This window comes from Notothenia rossii, assembly GCF_949606895.1.
Source record: "Notothenia rossii genome assembly, chromosome: 4".
Lineage (NCBI taxonomy): Eukaryota > Metazoa > Chordata > Actinopteri > Perciformes > Nototheniidae > Notothenia > Notothenia rossii.
This window is the reverse complement of record NC_136902.1, coordinates 46,766,559-46,786,180: the sequence shown is the minus strand read 5'-3', so window position 1 is coordinate 46,786,180 and position 19,622 is coordinate 46,766,559. Positions and strand designations below refer to the sequence as shown.

The following is a 19,622-nucleotide window of genomic DNA, read 5'->3' as shown; positions in this document are numbered from 1 at the left end:
CACACCTGTGCAATAATCATGCTGTCTAATCAGCATCTTGATATGCCACACCTGTGAGGTGGGATTGATTATCTCGGCAAAGGGGAAGTGCTCACTATCACAGATTTTTCAGGTTTGTGAACAATATTTGAGAGAAATGGTTATTTTGTGTATATAGAAAATGTTTTAGATCTTTGAGTTAATCTCATGAAAAATGGGAGCAAAAACAAAAGTGTTGCGTTTATATTTTTGTTCAGTGTGTATTCATTACTTGTTATTCTCTAATAGTTAATTAAAGACTGTATATAATGGCTATTTTGCACATCCCTTTCAGGTTTTTGGTTTATTGATATACAGTATCATATACACAACTACATAAAAAACGTTATGCAATGAATAAAAAGCTTGGGTTGCAGGTTCCTCAACAATAAACTGTCATATTCTGCACATTCATTATACTATCTACCTACATCTTATAAGAGTAAAATACATATAATAGTGCCTTATTAGTTTGTCTGTTTTGCACATCCTCCTATTAATATCTGTGTACATCCGGCACTAAACAGTTTTATTGCAGAGATCACTTACAGCATCTTCTTGATTTTTTCTATTCTATATTTCTATCATTTCTACTTTCCCCCTAAAATATTCAATAGCGTGCTTTAACCACTAGGTGTCCTTTTCTATCTATCTAGCTGTGCACCATTATGGGGTAAATAAAGCCTATCTACCAAATATATATCAAATATAAAATTTAGCCGAATTAGTATTTATACTGCAAAGAGACGTATTTTGTGAAAATAAATGTAAGATGTTGTTTAATTGTTGATATATTTATGATCCACGTCACGTATTCAGTTTCGGCGGCAGTTCTTCAGTTTGTCCAGAAGTCTTCTCGTCAGGGCTCTATAAATAAAGAACTATGGCAGATGTGTAATATTTAATGCAGCCGATCCGTGTATTACAATGCATTTATGTGATTGTAATGGAAACCTTTGTAGCAATGGAGAGTTTGAGAGCTTTGATGTCAAACACTGATGGTTTATTTAGGAGTATCGTCCGGAGAATTCACATCACAAGTCACAGCAGCCAGAGGTTCTGACTGCACGGGAGAGTTGCCACGTCAATTCTGAAGAACTCTACCCTAGGCCCATGTATTTAGCTAGTTCAGAGAGAATAATCAACATTGTGCATAACAAGATATAATCATAACTCTATCAGCTGACGCTAACAGGCAGGAACAGGGAGACAGAACACTGAGAGCACAGCAGCCAAGGTTACAGGTGCGTGTGCTCAGTCAGGACAGTTGGAACTGATAAACTGGGTCAAAGTTATCGACCTTGGAAAATATTTCCCCAACAGTGATGATTTCCAAAGAGAAAAGCAAGCACACTCGGAATAAAGTATTATTTTATTTGCTTGGCACTTCCGGGTATTTCTCCACTGGTTCTCCATGTTCACAATACCGTGTAACTGTCACGTTTGAAGGGACGAAATCGTGACATCTTCACGTCTCCCAGCATGGTCAATCGCCACATGTTCACGTCTTGCCCTGATACCGGGTTGAATACAGCAGTGTTATCTAATCCTGACCCTCAGTGTATATTTTTGTGTATTTTGTAGTTAAAAAAAGGTATAAAGCCCACATCTGAAGGCATAAAATGTTGTTATACCTAAAAGATCTTCTACCATCAAAAAATCAATTATTCAAAATACTTGAGGCTGGAGTCCCAAATGGTCTCAGAATCTACACCTGAAAGAGGCTTCTGCCGGACAGAGGTGAGCAATAAACTTTGTCCAATAAGATCGGTCGTTTTTGGAAAGTTCCTGACCCTGACCAGCTATGGGTGTCCCTAATAGTGAATTTCTTAATTGATATCAATAGCAATGAGGAAAAAAAACAGCCTACAAAGTTGGGTTGTTGTCTTCGGGTCGAATCTGACAGATTTACTAGTTTTATCAATCATAACTTGTATCAATCCCGACTGTATTTAACAATATGGTGAGTGCCTTGCCAACACTGTAAATTATGAAACAGATGTTTGTAAACAAATACTTTTATTTTGATTTCAAATATATTTTCTATATGATTTATTTATGAGATTTTTTAAATGAACTAGTTCGTCAACAGAACTTCATAATTTACAACACAACGACGAACATTTAGGACACTGTCATGTTTATATTCATGTGGGGTTCCCAGGATGGTGGCCAGGTCTTTTTGCTGAAAAAAAAACAAGGCAAAAAAAAAACAGTTAGACATTTTTTTTCAATTTCTGAAATATGTTGAGTATACAAAATCCTTTCAAATGTCTTCTCAACCCTAAGAAGGGCCATACACATAACGGTCTGTTTTCAAATCCTGGATGCTAGGCCTGTCGGTCGGGCCTTTAGTGCCTACTCTTGTTCCAACTTTCCAAGGAAACTGAGGGTGATCCTTATGCTGCTAAGCTTCCATAACCAGCTAACTCACCACCGAAACGTATTCAGCGTGTTTTTTTTTTAAAATGTTGTCTGTGGGACAGCAGTGTTTTAAACGTTGTTTACCCCAAACCATACTGCATTATTTTAATTCTATGATAAGCAGTTCACCTGATTCCTTCAACAATAATGATGACCATAACTGCATATTGGACATTGTTGACATTCAAGCTGGTCACAATTTAGCATGTAATTTAAGTCTTCCTAACTATTATGAGTAAAAACACACTTAACAGTAGATTTAGGTGTTGACAAAGCTACATCCCTGTTTAGGCTATTACCAATGCCACATATTAAAAAAGGCCCAATAGTGCTTTTTGGGGTTTTCCATTTCCAGTAGTGTGTTGATTACGTAATTGTGAATGTAAAGGGACTGCAAAAGCTTAATAGAAAAAGTTCCCCCAGAGTTTCTCTCCAACACACCTGACTGAAACTAATTCCCACATTAAACGTAATAGACTAAGGGGCGGGATGTCACGGTTTGTGAAACAAGCAGGACCCAAATGCAGATTTAAACTGAAACTTCCTTTATTTCAAGGCTATGATATATATATATACAATGACAAACAGAACACTCACCACAGAACTAGTCAGGGAACAAGACGAACCGACCAAGACAGAGAGAAAACCCAGAACTTAAATACACACAAGACTCAATCACACAACAAGACACAGGTGAGGAGGGAGGAGAAAACACAGGGGCCCAGGTGAACATAATCAGACAATTAGACACACCAGGGAAACTAATGACAAAAGGAAAAACACAGGGGAAAGGACCAGACAATAACCCAAAGGAAAACATGACATGGAAAACAGCAAAAACACCCAAACCTACAAAACTATAAACGTGACATAACATGAGAATCGTGACATAACCCCCCCCTCAAGGGACGGATTCCAGACGTCCCAAAAAAACAAAAATCCAGCAGGGTGGGTGGAGGGGGTCTGGAGGACGGGTCTCGGGCGGACGGCCCGGGGGCAAGGCAGAGTTCAAAAAGGGGAATTTGGGCGGACGGCCCGGGGGCAAGGCAGAGTCCATGGAGGGAATCTCGGGCGGACGGTCTGGGGGCAAGGCAGAGTCCGAGGAGGGGTGAAGACCAGACAGCTCCGAAGGCCGGTCAGGAGCCGGTGTCGGCAAGATCCCCCATGGAAGAGGACACAGGACCAGCAGGACCCCCGGCCGGAGAGCAGTCGGCGGGACCTCCAACGGCACAGGACATGGGGTTGGCAGGACCCCCGGCAGAAGAGCAGTCTGCGGGACCTCCAACGGCTCAGGACATGGGGTTGGCAGGACCCCCGGCAGAAGAGTAGTCTGCGGGACCTCCAACGGCTCAGGACATGGGGTTGGCAGGACCCCCGGCAGAAGAGTAGTCTGCGGGACCTCCAACGGGACCAGACATGGAGTTGGCAGGACCCCCGGCAGAAGAGTAGTCTGCGGGACCTCCAACGGCACAGGACATGGGGTTGGCAGGACCCCCGGCAGAAGAGCAGTCTGCGGGACCTCCAACGTGACAAGACATGGAGTTGGCAGGACCCCCGGCAGAAGAGTAGTCTGCGGGACCTCCAACGTGACAAGACATGGAGTTGGCAGGACCCCCGGCAGAAGAGTAGTCTGCGGGACCTCCAACGGGACAAGACATGGAGTTGGCAGGACCCCCGGCAGAAAGGCAGTCTGCGGGACCTCCAACGACACTTCAGTGGGTTGGTTCGCCAACAGAACACGGGGAGCTGGCGTCGGACGGACAGCCAACAGGTCACGGGGAGCTGGCGTCGGACGGACAGCCAACCGGAGACGAGGTGCTGGAGTCGGCCGGTACGACGACAGGACTCGGGGAGCTGGCGTCGGACGGACAGCCAACCGGAGACGAGGTGCTGGAGTCGGCCGGTATGCCGACAGGACTCGGGGAGCTGGCGTCGGCCGATGAGTCAGCAGGTGACAAGGAGCCGGAGTCGGGACCATGGTTACTGGAGCCGGCACTGAAGCCGGGACCATGGCTGTAAGGTCCGGTTCTAGAGCCGGAAACATGGCTGTAAAGTCCGGTTCTGGGGCCGGAAACATGGCTGTAAGGTCCGGTCTTGGAGCCGGAAACATGGCTGTAAGGTCCGGTTCTGGAGCCGGAAACATGGCTGTAAGGTACGTTTCTGGGGCCGGAACCATGGCTCTTGGGGCTTGAGCTGCTAGCTTGGCCTTGCGACTCCTCCTCTTAGCAGCCGCCTGAATACTCCGTGGACCTCCATAAGCCAGACGAGTTCCAGAATATGACTCCTGGACAGGAGCAGGAACTGGGGCAGAAGCATGGGTTGACTGCAGACGGAACCCACCGAGGCGTATGGTGCCAGGTTGGGAATTGGGAGGCCGGGAGCTAGCATGCCTGGGGCTAGCAGGCCGGGAATCACACACAGGGAGGATCTTTGAAATCCAGCCAGGTAAGAACTTCACCATACCTGGTTTCTCTCTAGCCATCTGGCGCGCCTCCGACAATACAGCCTCCCGCTGCTGAACTCCGGGTGCTCTCTTCCATCGATCCGAGCAGTTAGCCAAAAAAAAGGAAACATTTAATAATTCCGACTCGAACGGATCTGCTGGGCCCATTTCTCAGGTCGGTTCGTACTGTCACGGTTTGCGAAACAAGCAGGACCCAAATGCAGATTTAAACTGAAACTTCCTTTATTTCAAGGCTATGATATATATATATATACAATGACAAACAGAACACTCACCGCAGAACTAGTCAGGGAACAAGACGAACCGACCAAGACAGAGAGAAAACCCAGAACTTAAATACACACAAGACTCAATCACACAACAAGACACAGGTGAGGAGGGAGGAGAAAACACAGGGGCCCAGGTGAACATAATCAGACAATTAGACACACCAGGAAACTAATGACAAGAGGAAAAACACAGGGGAAAGGACCAGACAATAACCCAAAGGAAAACATGACATGGAAAACAGCAAAAACACCCAAACCTACAAAACTATAAACGTGACATAACATGAGAATCGTGACACGGGACGTATCCAAGCGGTTGGCTCTGGTTTCAGACAGAGGGTGAAAAGAGGTGCAGCAGCACAGGCAGTATGAGAACAATAAAGAACTTTTTGAACATTTAAGCAGGAAGAACGTAATACAAATGAACCTGGAAAATAACAGACTATGTCCTCTTTAAGTTCTCTTCGTCTATAATTACAAAGCAACCCTGATTTCTCTGATTTCTGAACTTAAAACGGTGCAGGTGCTTATTACATGAACTTAAATAACTCACAATTCATGGCAAAACTGACTTCTTAAATAGATAGATAGAGATTTATTGTCTCCCTTGGGAGAGATTTGCCTTGGGCAGTTGAGAGAATACACATAAACACAGGTATACATATAGAACAACCAGAGTCACAGATACACTACAAAGATCACATGGCATACATAAGATATACAAACATACAGGTGTACCCGTTACAATCCATTATTAATTAGGCCGAACTGTCAATTTATTGACAATTGAGTTAAACAAGAAATCTGAACTTACCATGCAGGGCAGGGCAGCCAATGGACCAGCACTTCTTGACAGCCCTTTGAAACAGAAGAGAGGACAACAACTACATATTAATTATTTTAATTTATAATTCAATACTTCATTGCATTTCATCCCCCAGGATTTTAAAATGGTAAATGTTTGGATGTTAAGACCTCCCAGAGAACAGCTCAACATGTAATTGTTGAATTTCTGACAAAATTCAACAATTTGAAAACTATTATGTTTGTTGTGTTGAAGGTCCATACCTGTTGTGTACTTCATGCAAACAATATAGCTACTAACCTTACTTTCACGTGTCTTTGACACAGATTGCACTCGAAACGCGTCCAGTTTGCTGTGATATTCACACACTGTAAAGAAACATGAAATTAAATTGTCCATAAATCCAAAACTTGATATCATGTATGGTCTTGCAAATGTTTAAGTTGGGTTTTCAAATTGAAAAACAACATTTGTAAGGCCTCAAACTAATGCATGTCATAATTTTCCCACACTTTATATGACATAATGCACCTCTTGGGTACCACAAATGACCACATAATGAACTACAGATTATCTCCATGTGCCACAAAGCTTTTTTTAGGAATCAAAAGAACTGGACTAAAAACATTCAATTAAAAACACATCTTCAACTACTATCATGTTAAAAGTTGTATATATTTTTTATTACAGATCTGTAATGCCTGTATTTTTTTTCATACCTTCCTCCTTGTTATGTTTTTTCTTGCCTCGGTTCTTTTTTGCTGATATTTTAACTGCTCTCTTTCTATAAAGAGAAACAAAAAGTGTTAATTGCAATAATCATGTGGTGTGTGCTTTGCAAACCAGGGAAGTACTTGCGAAAACACTTACATTTTAAGAAAAAGTTGGAAAAGCAAAGAGTGAGACATTTTCTGGCTTAGAGGCCAGTTGGTGGTGCTACTTTTTTTTTTACACTGGCACTTTTTTTTAACCGTTCTGTATCTCATATTGTATAGAGTCAAGATTTCCCTCATTGTTCTACATATATAATAAAAACAACAAATGCACATAGGTTGTTTAACACACACCAAGCAGCATTAAATAATTACATGATATTATAAAATAAAATAAAAAGTACTTACCAGAGTTTTTCAAGATCAGATACAGGTCAAGAAAATGCAAAGAGGAAGTATGGTGCTGGCTCATAAGCCCTCTCACTCTTCTTAGAATGATCCTGTGCATTTTCAAAGTTGAACTCCTATCCCCTTATAAACCAAAAATAACAATAGCCCTTAATTAACACTAATCATTTTAAAAACCTTAAATCTAATTTAGAGAGGACAACTCTCAATCAATCAATCAATGTTTATTTATATAGCCCAATATCACAAATGTTACATTTGTCTCAGTGGACTTCACAGTTTGTACAGAATATCAGTATGACAATACGACACCCTCTGTCCTTAGACCCTCACATCGTACAAGGAAAAACTTCCAGAGAAAACCCAGTTTAAAGGGAAAAATGGGAGAAACCTCAGGGAGAGCAACAGAGGAGGGATCCCTCTCCCAGGACGGACAGACGTGCAATAGATGCCGTGTGTAAATTGAAAAGATAATACATTTGCAACATAGGTAGTCCAAATGTTTGGAAATGCATGTGTGTATAATAGGAAGATGAATCCATGAGTATATCCATCCAGGACTTATGATCCAGGACCACAGCCACGACTCAAGATCCAGGACTCGCAATCCATGACACAGGACCGCAGGATCATCCATGACTCCGGATCCCGGCGTATATAGACACCAAAAAGAAAGAAATTTGGGGAAGCTGGGTTAATCGGAACATGAGAGTACACAGGTATAGACAGAGAGAAGGAAGAAGTAAGATGTCCCCCGACAAACTAAGCCTATATCAGCAAAACTAGGGGCTGAATCTAATCAGCCCTAACTATAAGCTTTATCAAAAAGGAAGGTCTTAAGCGCACTCTTAAAAACAGATAGGGTGTCTGCCGTCCGAACACAAACTGGAAGCTGATTCCACAACTAAAAGTGTAAGTTGACATTTTTAAACTAATTCCACCACATATATATATATATATATATATATATATATATATATATATATATATATATATATATTATTTTAACCTTATAATGTATTTACTTTAAAGAGTCCTCTCCTGCTGATATTCAGGTATGTGTCTGCATATGGTATCTCTGCTTTAAAGAGTCCTTTGTCCAGGTGATTAACGATGCTTCTTTTGTCCCTCTACAGCAGGGGTGGGGAACCTTTTTCCTCTCAAGGGCCATTAACATTTTTCCAACATCCTCCGAGGGCCGTACAAATTATTGACCTCTGCTTAAAAATACTAAAATCACAGCCCATTAATTTGGCCTTTCTTTCATGCTGTGCAAAGAAAAAGCAACCTCTCAATCCAGATATCTTACCATGACTCGTGCATGCATTCACGTGCACGGTTGTGGTATGACCACCAAAACAGAAAGATTTGGACACAACATGCAAATGTATTTAGTTTCCTATCCATGTGGACATGATTTAAGTGTGTGTGTGTGGGGGGGGCGGGGGGGGGGGACCTAACCTCCTCTAGGGGGGTCTGGGAGGATGCTCCCTCGGGAAGATTATTTTTTAAATGTTGAAGTTTAAAGCATCAATTTGGTGCACTTTGAGAGTAAACTTAGGAGCTCTATGGATATATCTCTCAACACCCAGATGAAACAGAACTAGCAGATTTCTTTTTCTTTATGGATATTTTACAAATCACTCCTTTCAAACTGTATTCTTGTTTATTAATAACAAGTTTTTTACTGTCATATAGTATTTTATACCTGTTTACCTTATTATTATTATTATTATTATTATAATAACTATAATGATCATATAAAGATGTGCCTTTACCTCACTGGTTGGAGAAAAAGCTTCTTATATTAGTTAGCATAGCTAGCTAACCAGATGCTAATAACAACAAAGTTATTGACTGTATGATCAGTATGACAGAAGAACAGATCGCCACTGGGCTTTCAACTAAAGACACAGCCACGCAGAAACTGAGGCATGTGTACGGCTCCTTATGGGTACTGACATTTTTGGAAGTGCCGGAGCGGCGTTATGGTACTCTCCGTCAGAAATACACCCCTGTCAGACGAGACATATACCACGTGATGACACGTTAGGCTCGTGTTGTGTTCAAGGACCCTGACCTTGGCCAAGAAAAACAGGCTTGTTTAATTTTTTTGCGGTCTAGATTTCTTTAATTATTATTTTTTTTGCGTGTGTTTATAAATTACCTCAAGGGCCGTACCAAATGGTCTCGCGGGCCGTATACGGCCCGAGGGCCGCAGGTTCCCCACCCCTGCTCTACAGAGTGAAACTCTGTCCTTGCAACACCTAGATTAACATCAGAGGCTTATAACACACCGCTGTGAAGTCACACCTACCTGTTATAACACCTCAACCCTCACATCAAAGGATTAGACAACAAAGGCTAATTAGATTAGACAACAAAGTGCTGTGAGGGGGCGGGGGCGAGACAGTCTCACGCACAACTTCAAAGAGACTGCCTTAATCAAAACCTAGATTAACATCAGAGGCTTATAACACATCGGTGTGAAATCACACCTGCCTGTTATAACACCAAAAACTTCTCTTTTTTGCATACAGCAAATTCTAATATTACCCCAATACAACCTCACATAACTTCATATAGGGTTTCCTTATAGTTGTGTGAAGTAATTAAACAATAAAAAAGACAAGATCATGGGGACAATAGGCTATTTTAAATTAGTATTACCCTCTTCAAAGAGACTTTCTTATAGTTAATAAAGTAATTACACACTAGTTCACAAGCCCTACAACTAAAGAGAACATCCTTAGTTATCACCATTCATATTAAAACCTATATAAGATCTTTTTTAATTAATATGAATACCCTCTTCATAAAAAGAGACTTCCTTGTAGTTAAACTACTGCTACATTAGTTAACAGTCTCACAAAAACTTAAAAAGAAACATCCTTAGCAAGCACAAATCATTTAAAAAACCCTAAATCAAATTTAGAGAGGACAAGAACGTTTTTTAGGTGTCTTAGTGAATGGAAATGACTGTCTTTTTATTTAGTCTGCATGGATTTCTTTGTTTTCACCTAACTCCACCCCCACTATCTTCTGGCCTCATATCGTGTGACAGGAAGGGGTGGAGAAAGGGGGAGAGGCCGGGGCTGTGAGGGGACGGGGGCTAGACAGGCTCACGCACAACTTCAAAGAGACTGCCTTAATCAACACCTAGATTAACATCAGTGGTTTATAACACACCAGTGTGAAATCCCACCTACCTGTTATAACACCTCAACCCTCACATCAAAGGATTAGACAACAAAGGCGCTACACAGGGGGGCATTTCACACCTACGTGTGATGACACCTCACCCCTCACATCAAAGGATCTCACACCTAGGTGTGATGTCACACCTAGGTGTGACATCCACCTCGAACAAAGGGAGGCGGGACTTAGCTCATTAGCATAAGTAGGGAGAGGTGTGACCTGTCACACCAGCGGTCACTTTCCATGCATACTAATGTGATTGAAACAGGATCATTATTACTACTCATTTGGGTTAATGAAATCTTGACCCGTAATTGAATGACATTTCAAAAGTTGTTCCTTCCCTGCACAATATAGATTCAATTAATATTTCTCTAATGTTGTGGTACAGTAACCTTCAATGGCTGACCGAAATAAAATAAAATGTTTATTACCACCAGGGCAGAATTATCGAATACCTTCGATTGATTTCTCGACCGGTGTACTTTTTGGGCCCAGTCTTTTGCTTTCTGCCGGAAATCCTCCATACGGGTCGTGTGCCTTGATTTCAGCTCCAACATCTTCCAACACTGAGGAAGTGAGAGGGAAAGAGGGAGTAGGAAGGAAATACCTACTTTTTCTGATAGAAAGACAGTTATAAACAGTTGGGAAATAAAGTATTTCTTATTTCTTTCTTTTAACCATATATATATAATAATATAATACTTCCCAAAAAAGTGAATCGGAAAATCAATTGCATTCAACTGATTGTACAGACTGACAAAATATGCTACCGAGTAAATGTACCGGATCATTTATTCAGCAGGCTAAGCAAGTTAGGATATTTAATTAGCAGTATACAGAGGGGCCACATTCACTTTATCTAACTATTTGTAGCAATTCATATTTTAATTGACACTATGAATGTCCATTATATGGCCTCATATATAATCATAATATTATTCATTTTTTAAAATCAAAATATTGTTATTTAAAAGAACCAACAGTCAAACTTTTCAATGGAACAGGCACATGCAGTAAATGTAATGTTCTAAAAAACACTTACTGTGATGCACATTTGTGGAGTGACAAAACTCTTTCCGGCTTTTGTTAGAAAAAACTTAAAGTCACCACTTTGTTCGCCACTTTTATTGTATTGGGTTTTGCAGAAAACAATTAGATATTTATAGGCAAAACTAACTGCCATTTATGTATGAAAAATGGCTTTGTCCGAGAGACAGTATAATAGAATGTATTATGAATACTTTAGTAGACATATACATATATATATATATATATATATATATATATATATATATAGTTATATTTACCTTTGTGCATCTACGATTTACGCAGTTAGATTTTTCCAAACAATGGGGGCACTGTCTTTTTGTGGATCCACCTGGCATCGTTGCTACATTATGAACAAAACAAAAACATCACATGTATCACATATAGTTATTGGCATGACACAAAACAAAAATTCTTCCATATAACCATGTATGATTACTAAAGTCAAATGATATAATCCAAATGATGTTGATTGTATTCAACTTCAAAATAATGTTAAGTGTGATATCAAAGTTAAATTAGTAGCACTTTAAAATTCACAAATTCCAGTGTAATATCATAAAGTAACTTTCAATTTCTGGTAATAGTCAGTACGTATTGTGTAATCTTTTTTTGGCATGATAAGATGTTTTCTATTAGCTATCATCATAAACCTCAAATCATGTTTGTTCATAAAATGTATCTGTTATTGCATGATATAATGCATGTTTTTTGAGATAGAGACTCTACTGTAGTCAAACTAGTACTTAATATTAAATTGCTCTTATATTCCTGAAGTAAATATTCATATATTTAGTTTTATTCATAATTTTCTTTTCGATTTTTATTATAGACTAATACACATTTTTTTATATTTCTATTATTCAGATACTCTTTTGAGCTACTGTTGATGTGAATATATTTGATGTTTATGCTAATTATTTTTATTTTGTATTTTATATTCCTCCTAAATATTTTTTATTAATTTTTAATGTCCAATAACACTGGGCTGCAACGAAATAATTTCCCAATTTGGGATGAATAAAGTATCTATCTATACACTATTCATTTAGGTTAAAAGCACGACATGTACATATGATTTAAATTATAAATTACATAACCATATAGGCCTACTCCTAAACTCACAGTTTATGTGGACCGGATTGTGTATCGGCTAGTAATGTCTGTTTAAATATCAATGGGACAAATATCAGAGCAGACCTCAGATTGGCTCGAAGAGTGAATATAAACTTAAAAACCCGAAATACTGATCTGGATTCAGTAAAGTATTATGTACGATAATCACCTTAAACAGGGATACCAAGTGACATAATAAGACTTACAGATGTATGCATTAACATGCCTTTTCCCCAAAAATGATTTATAAGAAGTAAATCGCCACTCATTTAGGATTAAATCAGGTTGACAAATGCGTTTAAAGCGGGTTCTGTCGGCTAACATTACTTAATAACACTAACACTGTCTGTTTGTGTGTGGTGCTGTCACAGGCTAAGTAAAAAAAAACTGAAGAACCATGTCATAACATGATCAACTATGTTACTATCGATTGATTTTAAACTGAAACAGCTTCGTAAAACGACAGACGTTAGCTAAGGCTAACTCAATGAGGCTAACTGAGCAGTTCACGGTTTAACTAGCAAATAATTTGCACGCCTAAGCTTGTATGTCGACACATGGTGCTGTGTAAAGTGATGCAAAAGCTGAAATCATTTAAAAAACATTGTAAATGTCTTTATTACATTACAGAAAACGGGTTTACCTCGAGGAGCTTCGTGTCAAGGAGGGTTCAATGTCGTCTTCTTCTTTTAATGGCGAATCGCCTTCTTGAATTGGACTGCGCTGCTGGACCTTTAACGAAACGTGCTATGTGGGAAACACCATATCCCAGCGTGCATTGCGCCTACAACATCCAATCATCGAGCTTGAACCGGGCCTACGTCTGTTTCCGGTGACTTTATTTTCAAAATCAGTTCCTGACGGACGGCTAAAAAGCCAAATATTATAGAATTAAACGAATAAATAAAAACAAGGATAATAGTGTGTTATTGTTGAGTAAATAACAGTGTGTTATTTAGAAAAGGATAACAAATTCGAAGGAAAAAAAGATTAAAAACAATACAGATTTCAATATTTTGAGGCTCTGAGCCCCATTTCTTTTCCTCACGGACGGCAAAAAAAGTCAGACATTATACAATTACAAATAAATTCTATAATCGTGGCTTGATATTGAGTAATAACATGTTTTTATGGACCACACAGCTTCCGGTCTTCTCAGACACGACCGTATCCATTTGCGTCTCATATGCATGCAAAACTCGAACTCAGAACTCAATGGGAATAGTTGGCGTATGATAGGCATGCAAAATCGGACTTTAGCGTATCTATTGCACGCATTTTCCAATGTGTAAAGTCGTGTCATTTGTACGCAGACTGAAGAGAGTGGGTTGGGTTTAAGAGTTCATCTCATTCCTAATAGTAGTCCATTTACTCACTGTTCTTGATCCGTCCTTTGTTTACTCACGGCCCTTCGCATGGCTCAACAGCTGATCGTTGCGCAATCCTTACGCTCTGTCCACGGAGTATCCTTCTTCCATTCACAAATCTCAAAACCCCGGAGTTCCAGTCAGCGATGCGTCTTTAACATCAGTTATTCCAGCGGTCCGGAGTCTTTGACTATGTCGTGGCCCATTCTTGTGGGATATCTAAAGAACTGTGCTACGTCAACAGGGATCCGCTTCTTGACTCACACATTAAAAAACATCCAAATAAAGCTCTGTAGGCGCTGATTTCTTTGCCTTCCTTGGCCGATTTATTTACTTCCATATATTTAAACAAACAAAATGATCAGTGTAACGTGAGGTCAAAGACTGTTCCGATTCCCAGTTCATTGCTGGAGACAATTTCCTCCTCACGCTCAGTCCCACCCCTTCCTTCTATCAGAGGTGTGGCTCACAGTTAATCAAGGTTTTTCTCAGAATATTTAATTCGGTACTAATACATAAATGGAAAGAATATATTAAGATCTAAATTCATAAGAAAATAATACACTCATTGTCAACACAGAAAATGGCTCTAACAGGAAGAGAGCCTCCACTCGCACATTTAATTTGTACACCACTGCATCTTTTGTGTAATTAAATGCTGTTAACTTTTATAAGCTTCCCTTGACTCTTTTCAGTTTGTCCTGCTCTCAGGGTTCAACAATTACTAACACATTCTACAGAAAAGGTGGAAGTACTGTCACTTACTTTTTCAGACACCAAAATACATGATGTTGACCTAATACTCACATTCATTATATGTTGAATAAATAGAGATTGTTTTTGAAATGGTACTAAATACAAAAATAAAATAAATTGTTTTATACATAAATTTCAATTTATTTAAAATGCCAAGTTCCAGGAACTGCCTTCTCACTTTGATCATAAATGGAAGTGGAGCTTATAGTTTTCATTTAAAAAATTTTTTGTTCAATAAATAAAAAAATCTCATTCATATTTACTAGGGCCGTGACTTGATTAAAAAAATTAATCTAATTAATTACAGGCTTTGTAATTAATTAATCGCAATTAATCGCATTTTTAATCACATATAAATATTTGACCTGAGAACAGTGAGAAGCAATTTTTTTCACATGGATTTTAGTATACCATTGAATAATGACTGAATACATAAGCTTAAGCAACAAAACATTGTTTATTTTTTTCAAGGATGTACTTAACCAAGACCAACAGAAAAGTGCAATTTTTGCCATAAAGTGTAGCAATAGCATATTTAGGAATATAGTACATTTCAGAGATTCAGGTAGCCTATAGGTAGGTAGACCTTCTGTAAACTATAACACTTTGTTTTTTAAGTATAACACAATACTTTCAAGTACATTCAGAACATTGGAAACCCTGACTATTAGAAAACATCTCTCTGTTGCTTCAGAGGCCATAACAGACTTTGTTGATTTAAAAAATCTAATCAATTTCAGTCCAACTCTCTCAATAACCTTGGCCAAAACAATAAACAGTTCAACATAAAGTGCCAGTTGCACCAACAACATAATAAATAGTTCAACATAAAGTGTACTGTACCATTTAAAATAAAATAAAAAAGTGCCAGTGATTGACCTCAATCCCTCCTATTCTTCCAATATCCTGATGAAAAATAAAATCTCTCTGTTGCATAGGCCACTGTTTGATCAACGCGAATTGGGTGTGGGTCCTTGTACTCCGAGTTGGGCTAACATCCGCGCTAGCTTCCACGCTAGCTGCTATATGTTTTGCATTGAGGTGATACTTGAGGCTTGATGTGCTGCGGTGATATGCAAATTCCTTTTTGCATAATTTGCCAACAACTGTGCTCTTATTGACGCTTCCATCCATCCGTTTTTTAAAACAAAATGTCCCATCCACGGGGCCAACCAAAGCGGTCTCATCAGCTTCTTCGTTCATGTTTGACTATTGTTCACTGTGGTTTGTTGTTGTTTGAAGTCATGAACGTTAGTTGGTGCTCCAGTATAATCGGTACCCCTGAAACTCATCCAGTGAGAAACGTTCCGCGGTGCAAAAATACGTGCGATTAAAATGCGTTAATTTTTTTAACGCGTTAATTTTTGTGTAATTAATTAATCTTAATTAACGCGTTAAAGTCCCGGCCCTAATATTTACATAACATTACATACATCAAATAGAATACATACAATCGTTGTTCTCAAAGCAGTGGAGAGGACGCTGGCGTTGACTGTTCGCTGCTTCTCCGCCTCTGTCACCCTCTATCACCCTCAGCTATCATTCGTTCTTCAAACTTTCGAATTGGACCACTGCCCTGTATTACACATCTTTAATGCAATGCACATTGTTTTTAAATTTTTACTTATTTTGGACTTCTGCCTCCGTTGCTGGCTGTAGCCGGCTGCCCTCACGTAGCCATCAAAGTACCTTTTTGAACCCCTTCAGTCTGGTTTTCGTCCTCACCACAGCACAGAAACGGCACTCATCAAAGTCCTCAATTCCCTCCTCACCTCTGCTGACACCGGTTCCCTCAACATCCTCATCCTCCTTGACCTGAGTGCAGCCTTCGATACCGTGAGCCACACCATCCTGCTTACCTGACTCCGGGATATCGGTATCGAAGGTACTGCACTCAGGTGGCTCCAGTCCTACCTCTCCGACAGATCCCACTTCATCTCCCTCAACAATCACTCCTCTACCAAAGTTTCAGTCACCCAAGGTGTTCCCCAAGGTTCAGTACTCAACCCCCTCCTCTTCATCATCTACATCCTCCCCCTTGGTCAGATTCTCCGCCATCACAACCTGGACTTTCACTGCTATGCTGACGACACACAGATCTACCTCAGAACCAAATCCCCCCACAACCCCCCTCTCACACACATCGAATCCTGTCTGACTGCAATAAAATCCTGGATGCAACACAACTTCCTCAAACTCAACAGCAATACAACTGAACTCCTCCTCATCGGCTACAAATCCACCCTCAGCAAAACCCCCAACCTGACACTCACCATCGATGGCACCCCTGTTTCCCCCTCCACCCAAGCACGCAACCTTGGCGTGATATCCGACCCCACCCTCTCCCTCGACCCCCACATCCGCCAAGTTGTAAAAACCTAATTTTTCCACCTCCGCAATATCGCCAAACTCCCTCCCTTTCTCACCCGCCCCGCAGCGGAGCGACTCATTCACGCCTTCATCTCCTCCCGCCTTGACTATTGCAACTCACTCCTCTTCGGCATCAGCACAACATCCCTCAACAGACTCCAGCGTGTCCAGATTGCAGCCGCCAGACTCCTCACCCACACCAAATCATGGCATCACATCACCCCGGTCCTCAAAGAACTCCACTGGCTCCCCGTCTCACACCGCATTCGCGACAAACTCCTGGTCCTCACCCATAAAGCCCTCCACCATCTGGCCCCCCCCTACCTCACTGACCTCCTCATCCTCTACCAACCACCCCGGTCCCTCAGATCCACCTCAGCCGGTTTGCTTTCAATCCCCAAGGCCAAACTCCGGAGCTTCGGGGACAGAGCCTTCTCTGTGGCAGCCCCGAAGCTCTGGAACTCCCTCCCCCAAGACCTCCGTGAGTCTGATAACCTCACCCTGTTCCAGTCCCGTCTCAAAACCCACCTCTTCAACTCTGCTAATCCTTAAACCCGCCCCTCCCCCCTCTGAACCAACATCCTCCTGACTGCTTTTCTGTTTTTTTTGTTGTTTTTTGTTGTTTTTGTTTTTGTTCTTGTTTTGTTTGTCGACCTTACTCGTAATGTAAAGCGTCTTTGGGTCTAGAAAAGCGCTATATAAATCCCATATATTATTATTATTAGGGTCTGAGACCTAGGTCGGCGAAGACCCTATTGAAATCGGTCGCGCAGCGACCGATAAACCTGCGAAACACACACAAAACAGGGAAAACGACCGGCAAAAGCACAGAAAAGGTTCGGAAATCATGACGGGTGATAGGCCGCGTGACTGCAACTCCCACGTGACTGCAACTCGCATGATTGATATCGGTAGGATCAATTTAGTCGCTCGCAACGCAAGCGATAACCATGCAAAACCCACACAAAACAGGGCAAAAGACGGGCAAAAGTGGCCTAAATCATGACAGTAGGTAGCCCACGCCAACCGAGTCACATGGGCGCTCGCCATCCTAGGCCGTCCATAAACATGATTGATATCGGTCCGATTATTATTAGGGTCTGAGACCTAGGTCGGCGAAGACCCTATTGAAATCGGTCGCGCAGCGACCGATAAACCTGCGAAACACACACAAAACAGGGAAAAAGACGGGCAAAAGCCCATCAAAAGTGGCCTAAATCATGACAGTAGGTGGCCCACGCCAACCTAGTCACATGGGCGCTCGCGACCCTCGGCCACCCTAGGCCGAACATTATTGATATCGGTGCGATTATTATTATTCTGATTCTTATTTTAATACATTGCGCGCACTTTTGACCCCCGCAACATATGTGAAAACTCACCAAATTTCGCACGCGCGTCAGAAGTCGTGAAAATTGCGATGTGTAATTGGTTCCGGAACTTTGCGTCAAAAATTGCGTAGGCCACGCCCACTTCCGTTTTTAACGTTAACTCCCCCCACTTTAACTTTCACGTAAACGAACGAAACTCGCTACGCATATCTAGGGTGCGGAGACGAGCAAAAAAGCCTCTTGGAGGGGTATAAAATAACGTACAGGAAGTCGGCCATTTTGAATTTGGCGTTGGAAAAACGCGATTTATCGCGATTTATCGCGTTTTTCGTCCCTCGCACTTTAACGAACTCCTCCTAGGGACTTTATCCGTACCACTCCAAATTCCTCGGGTAGCTTCTCCACAAATGGGCGATCTAAAGTTATCACAGAAATTTTTTTCTTTCGCACGGCGTAGCCGTGATTTGGCGCCAAAGTTCGCGTTCGCTCGATGCTAGGCCATCCCTCGCCATGGAACACCATGATGTCATAACTCAAACTGACATGCTCAGAACGCCACCAAACTTCACGTGATGGTTAACACTGCGGCCCTGAACAGCTCTACGTCAAATCCCATGTTACTTAATATGGCGTTACCATGGCAACGCATCCCTCGCCATAAAACACGGTGTCGCTGTAACTCCAATGGACACGGTCCCATCGTCCCCCAATCTTCACTTTTATATCACCGGTTCATGCCTCAACAGCTCTACGTGAAATCTCAGATCTCACCGTATGCCGTTTCCATGGCAACGCATCGCTCGCCAAAAAACACGATGTTGTGTTAACTCAATGGAAAATCGTCCAAACGGCACCAGACTTCATATGATGGGTGATGGTCAGGCCCTAAACAGCTCTAAGTCAATTAGGGGATGTCATCATATGCCGTTGCCATGGCGACAGATCCCTCGCCAAAAAACCTGGTCTTTTTGTAATTCAATGGAAAATCGTCCAAACGGCACCAGACTTCAGACTATCATTAATGGTCCGGCCCTCAACAGCTCTCTCTCAATTAGGGGATGTCAACATATGCCGTTTCCATGGCAACCCATCCTTCGCCAAAAAATACGATGTTGTTGTAAGTCAATGGAAAATCGTCCAAACAGCACCAAACTTCAGACTATCATTAATGGTCCGGCCCTCAACAGCTCTACGTCAATTATGGGATGTCATCATATGCCGTTTCCATGGCAACGCTTCCTTCGCCATAAAATACCATGTTGTTGTAAGTCAATGGAAAATCGTCCAAACGGCACCAGACTTCAGACTATCATTAATGGTCCGAACCTCAACA

The 19,622-nt window shown here is 41.2% G+C and overlaps 1 protein-coding gene across 3 annotated transcripts; it reads right to left on the bottom strand.

Moving 5' to 3' along the window:
* Positions 1 to 909: 909 nt before the first annotated feature.
* Positions 910 to 16,794, bottom strand: LOC307035192 (uncharacterized protein). 3 transcript variants are annotated; one of them, XM_079674260.1, is made up of 7 exons: positions 13,109 to 16,792; positions 11,610 to 11,692; positions 7,102 to 10,868; positions 6,700 to 6,764; positions 6,281 to 6,348; positions 5,990 to 6,033; positions 910 to 2,203 (listed from the first exon to the last, which is right to left on the bottom strand). In XM_079674260.1, the coding sequence occupies exons 3-7, from the start codon at positions 7,199 to 7,201 to the stop codon at positions 2,166 to 2,168; spliced, it is 315 nt and encodes a 104-aa protein (XP_079530386.1). In that variant the 5' UTR covers positions 7,202 to 10,868; positions 11,610 to 11,692; positions 13,109 to 16,792; the 3' UTR covers positions 910 to 2,165. The 3 variants fall into 3 exon arrangements, with proteins under 3 accessions (XP_079530386.1, XP_079530384.1, XP_079530385.1); XM_079674258.1 differs by lacking the exon at positions 910 to 2,203 and adding an exon at positions 2,444 to 5,497 and having other exon boundaries at positions 6,700 to 10,868; positions 13,109 to 13,333; positions 13,842 to 16,794; XM_079674259.1 differs by lacking the exon at positions 910 to 2,203 and adding an exon at positions 2,444 to 5,497 and having other exon boundaries at positions 6,700 to 10,868; positions 13,109 to 13,197; positions 13,842 to 16,794.
* Positions 16,795 to 19,622: the final 2,828 nt, after the last annotated feature.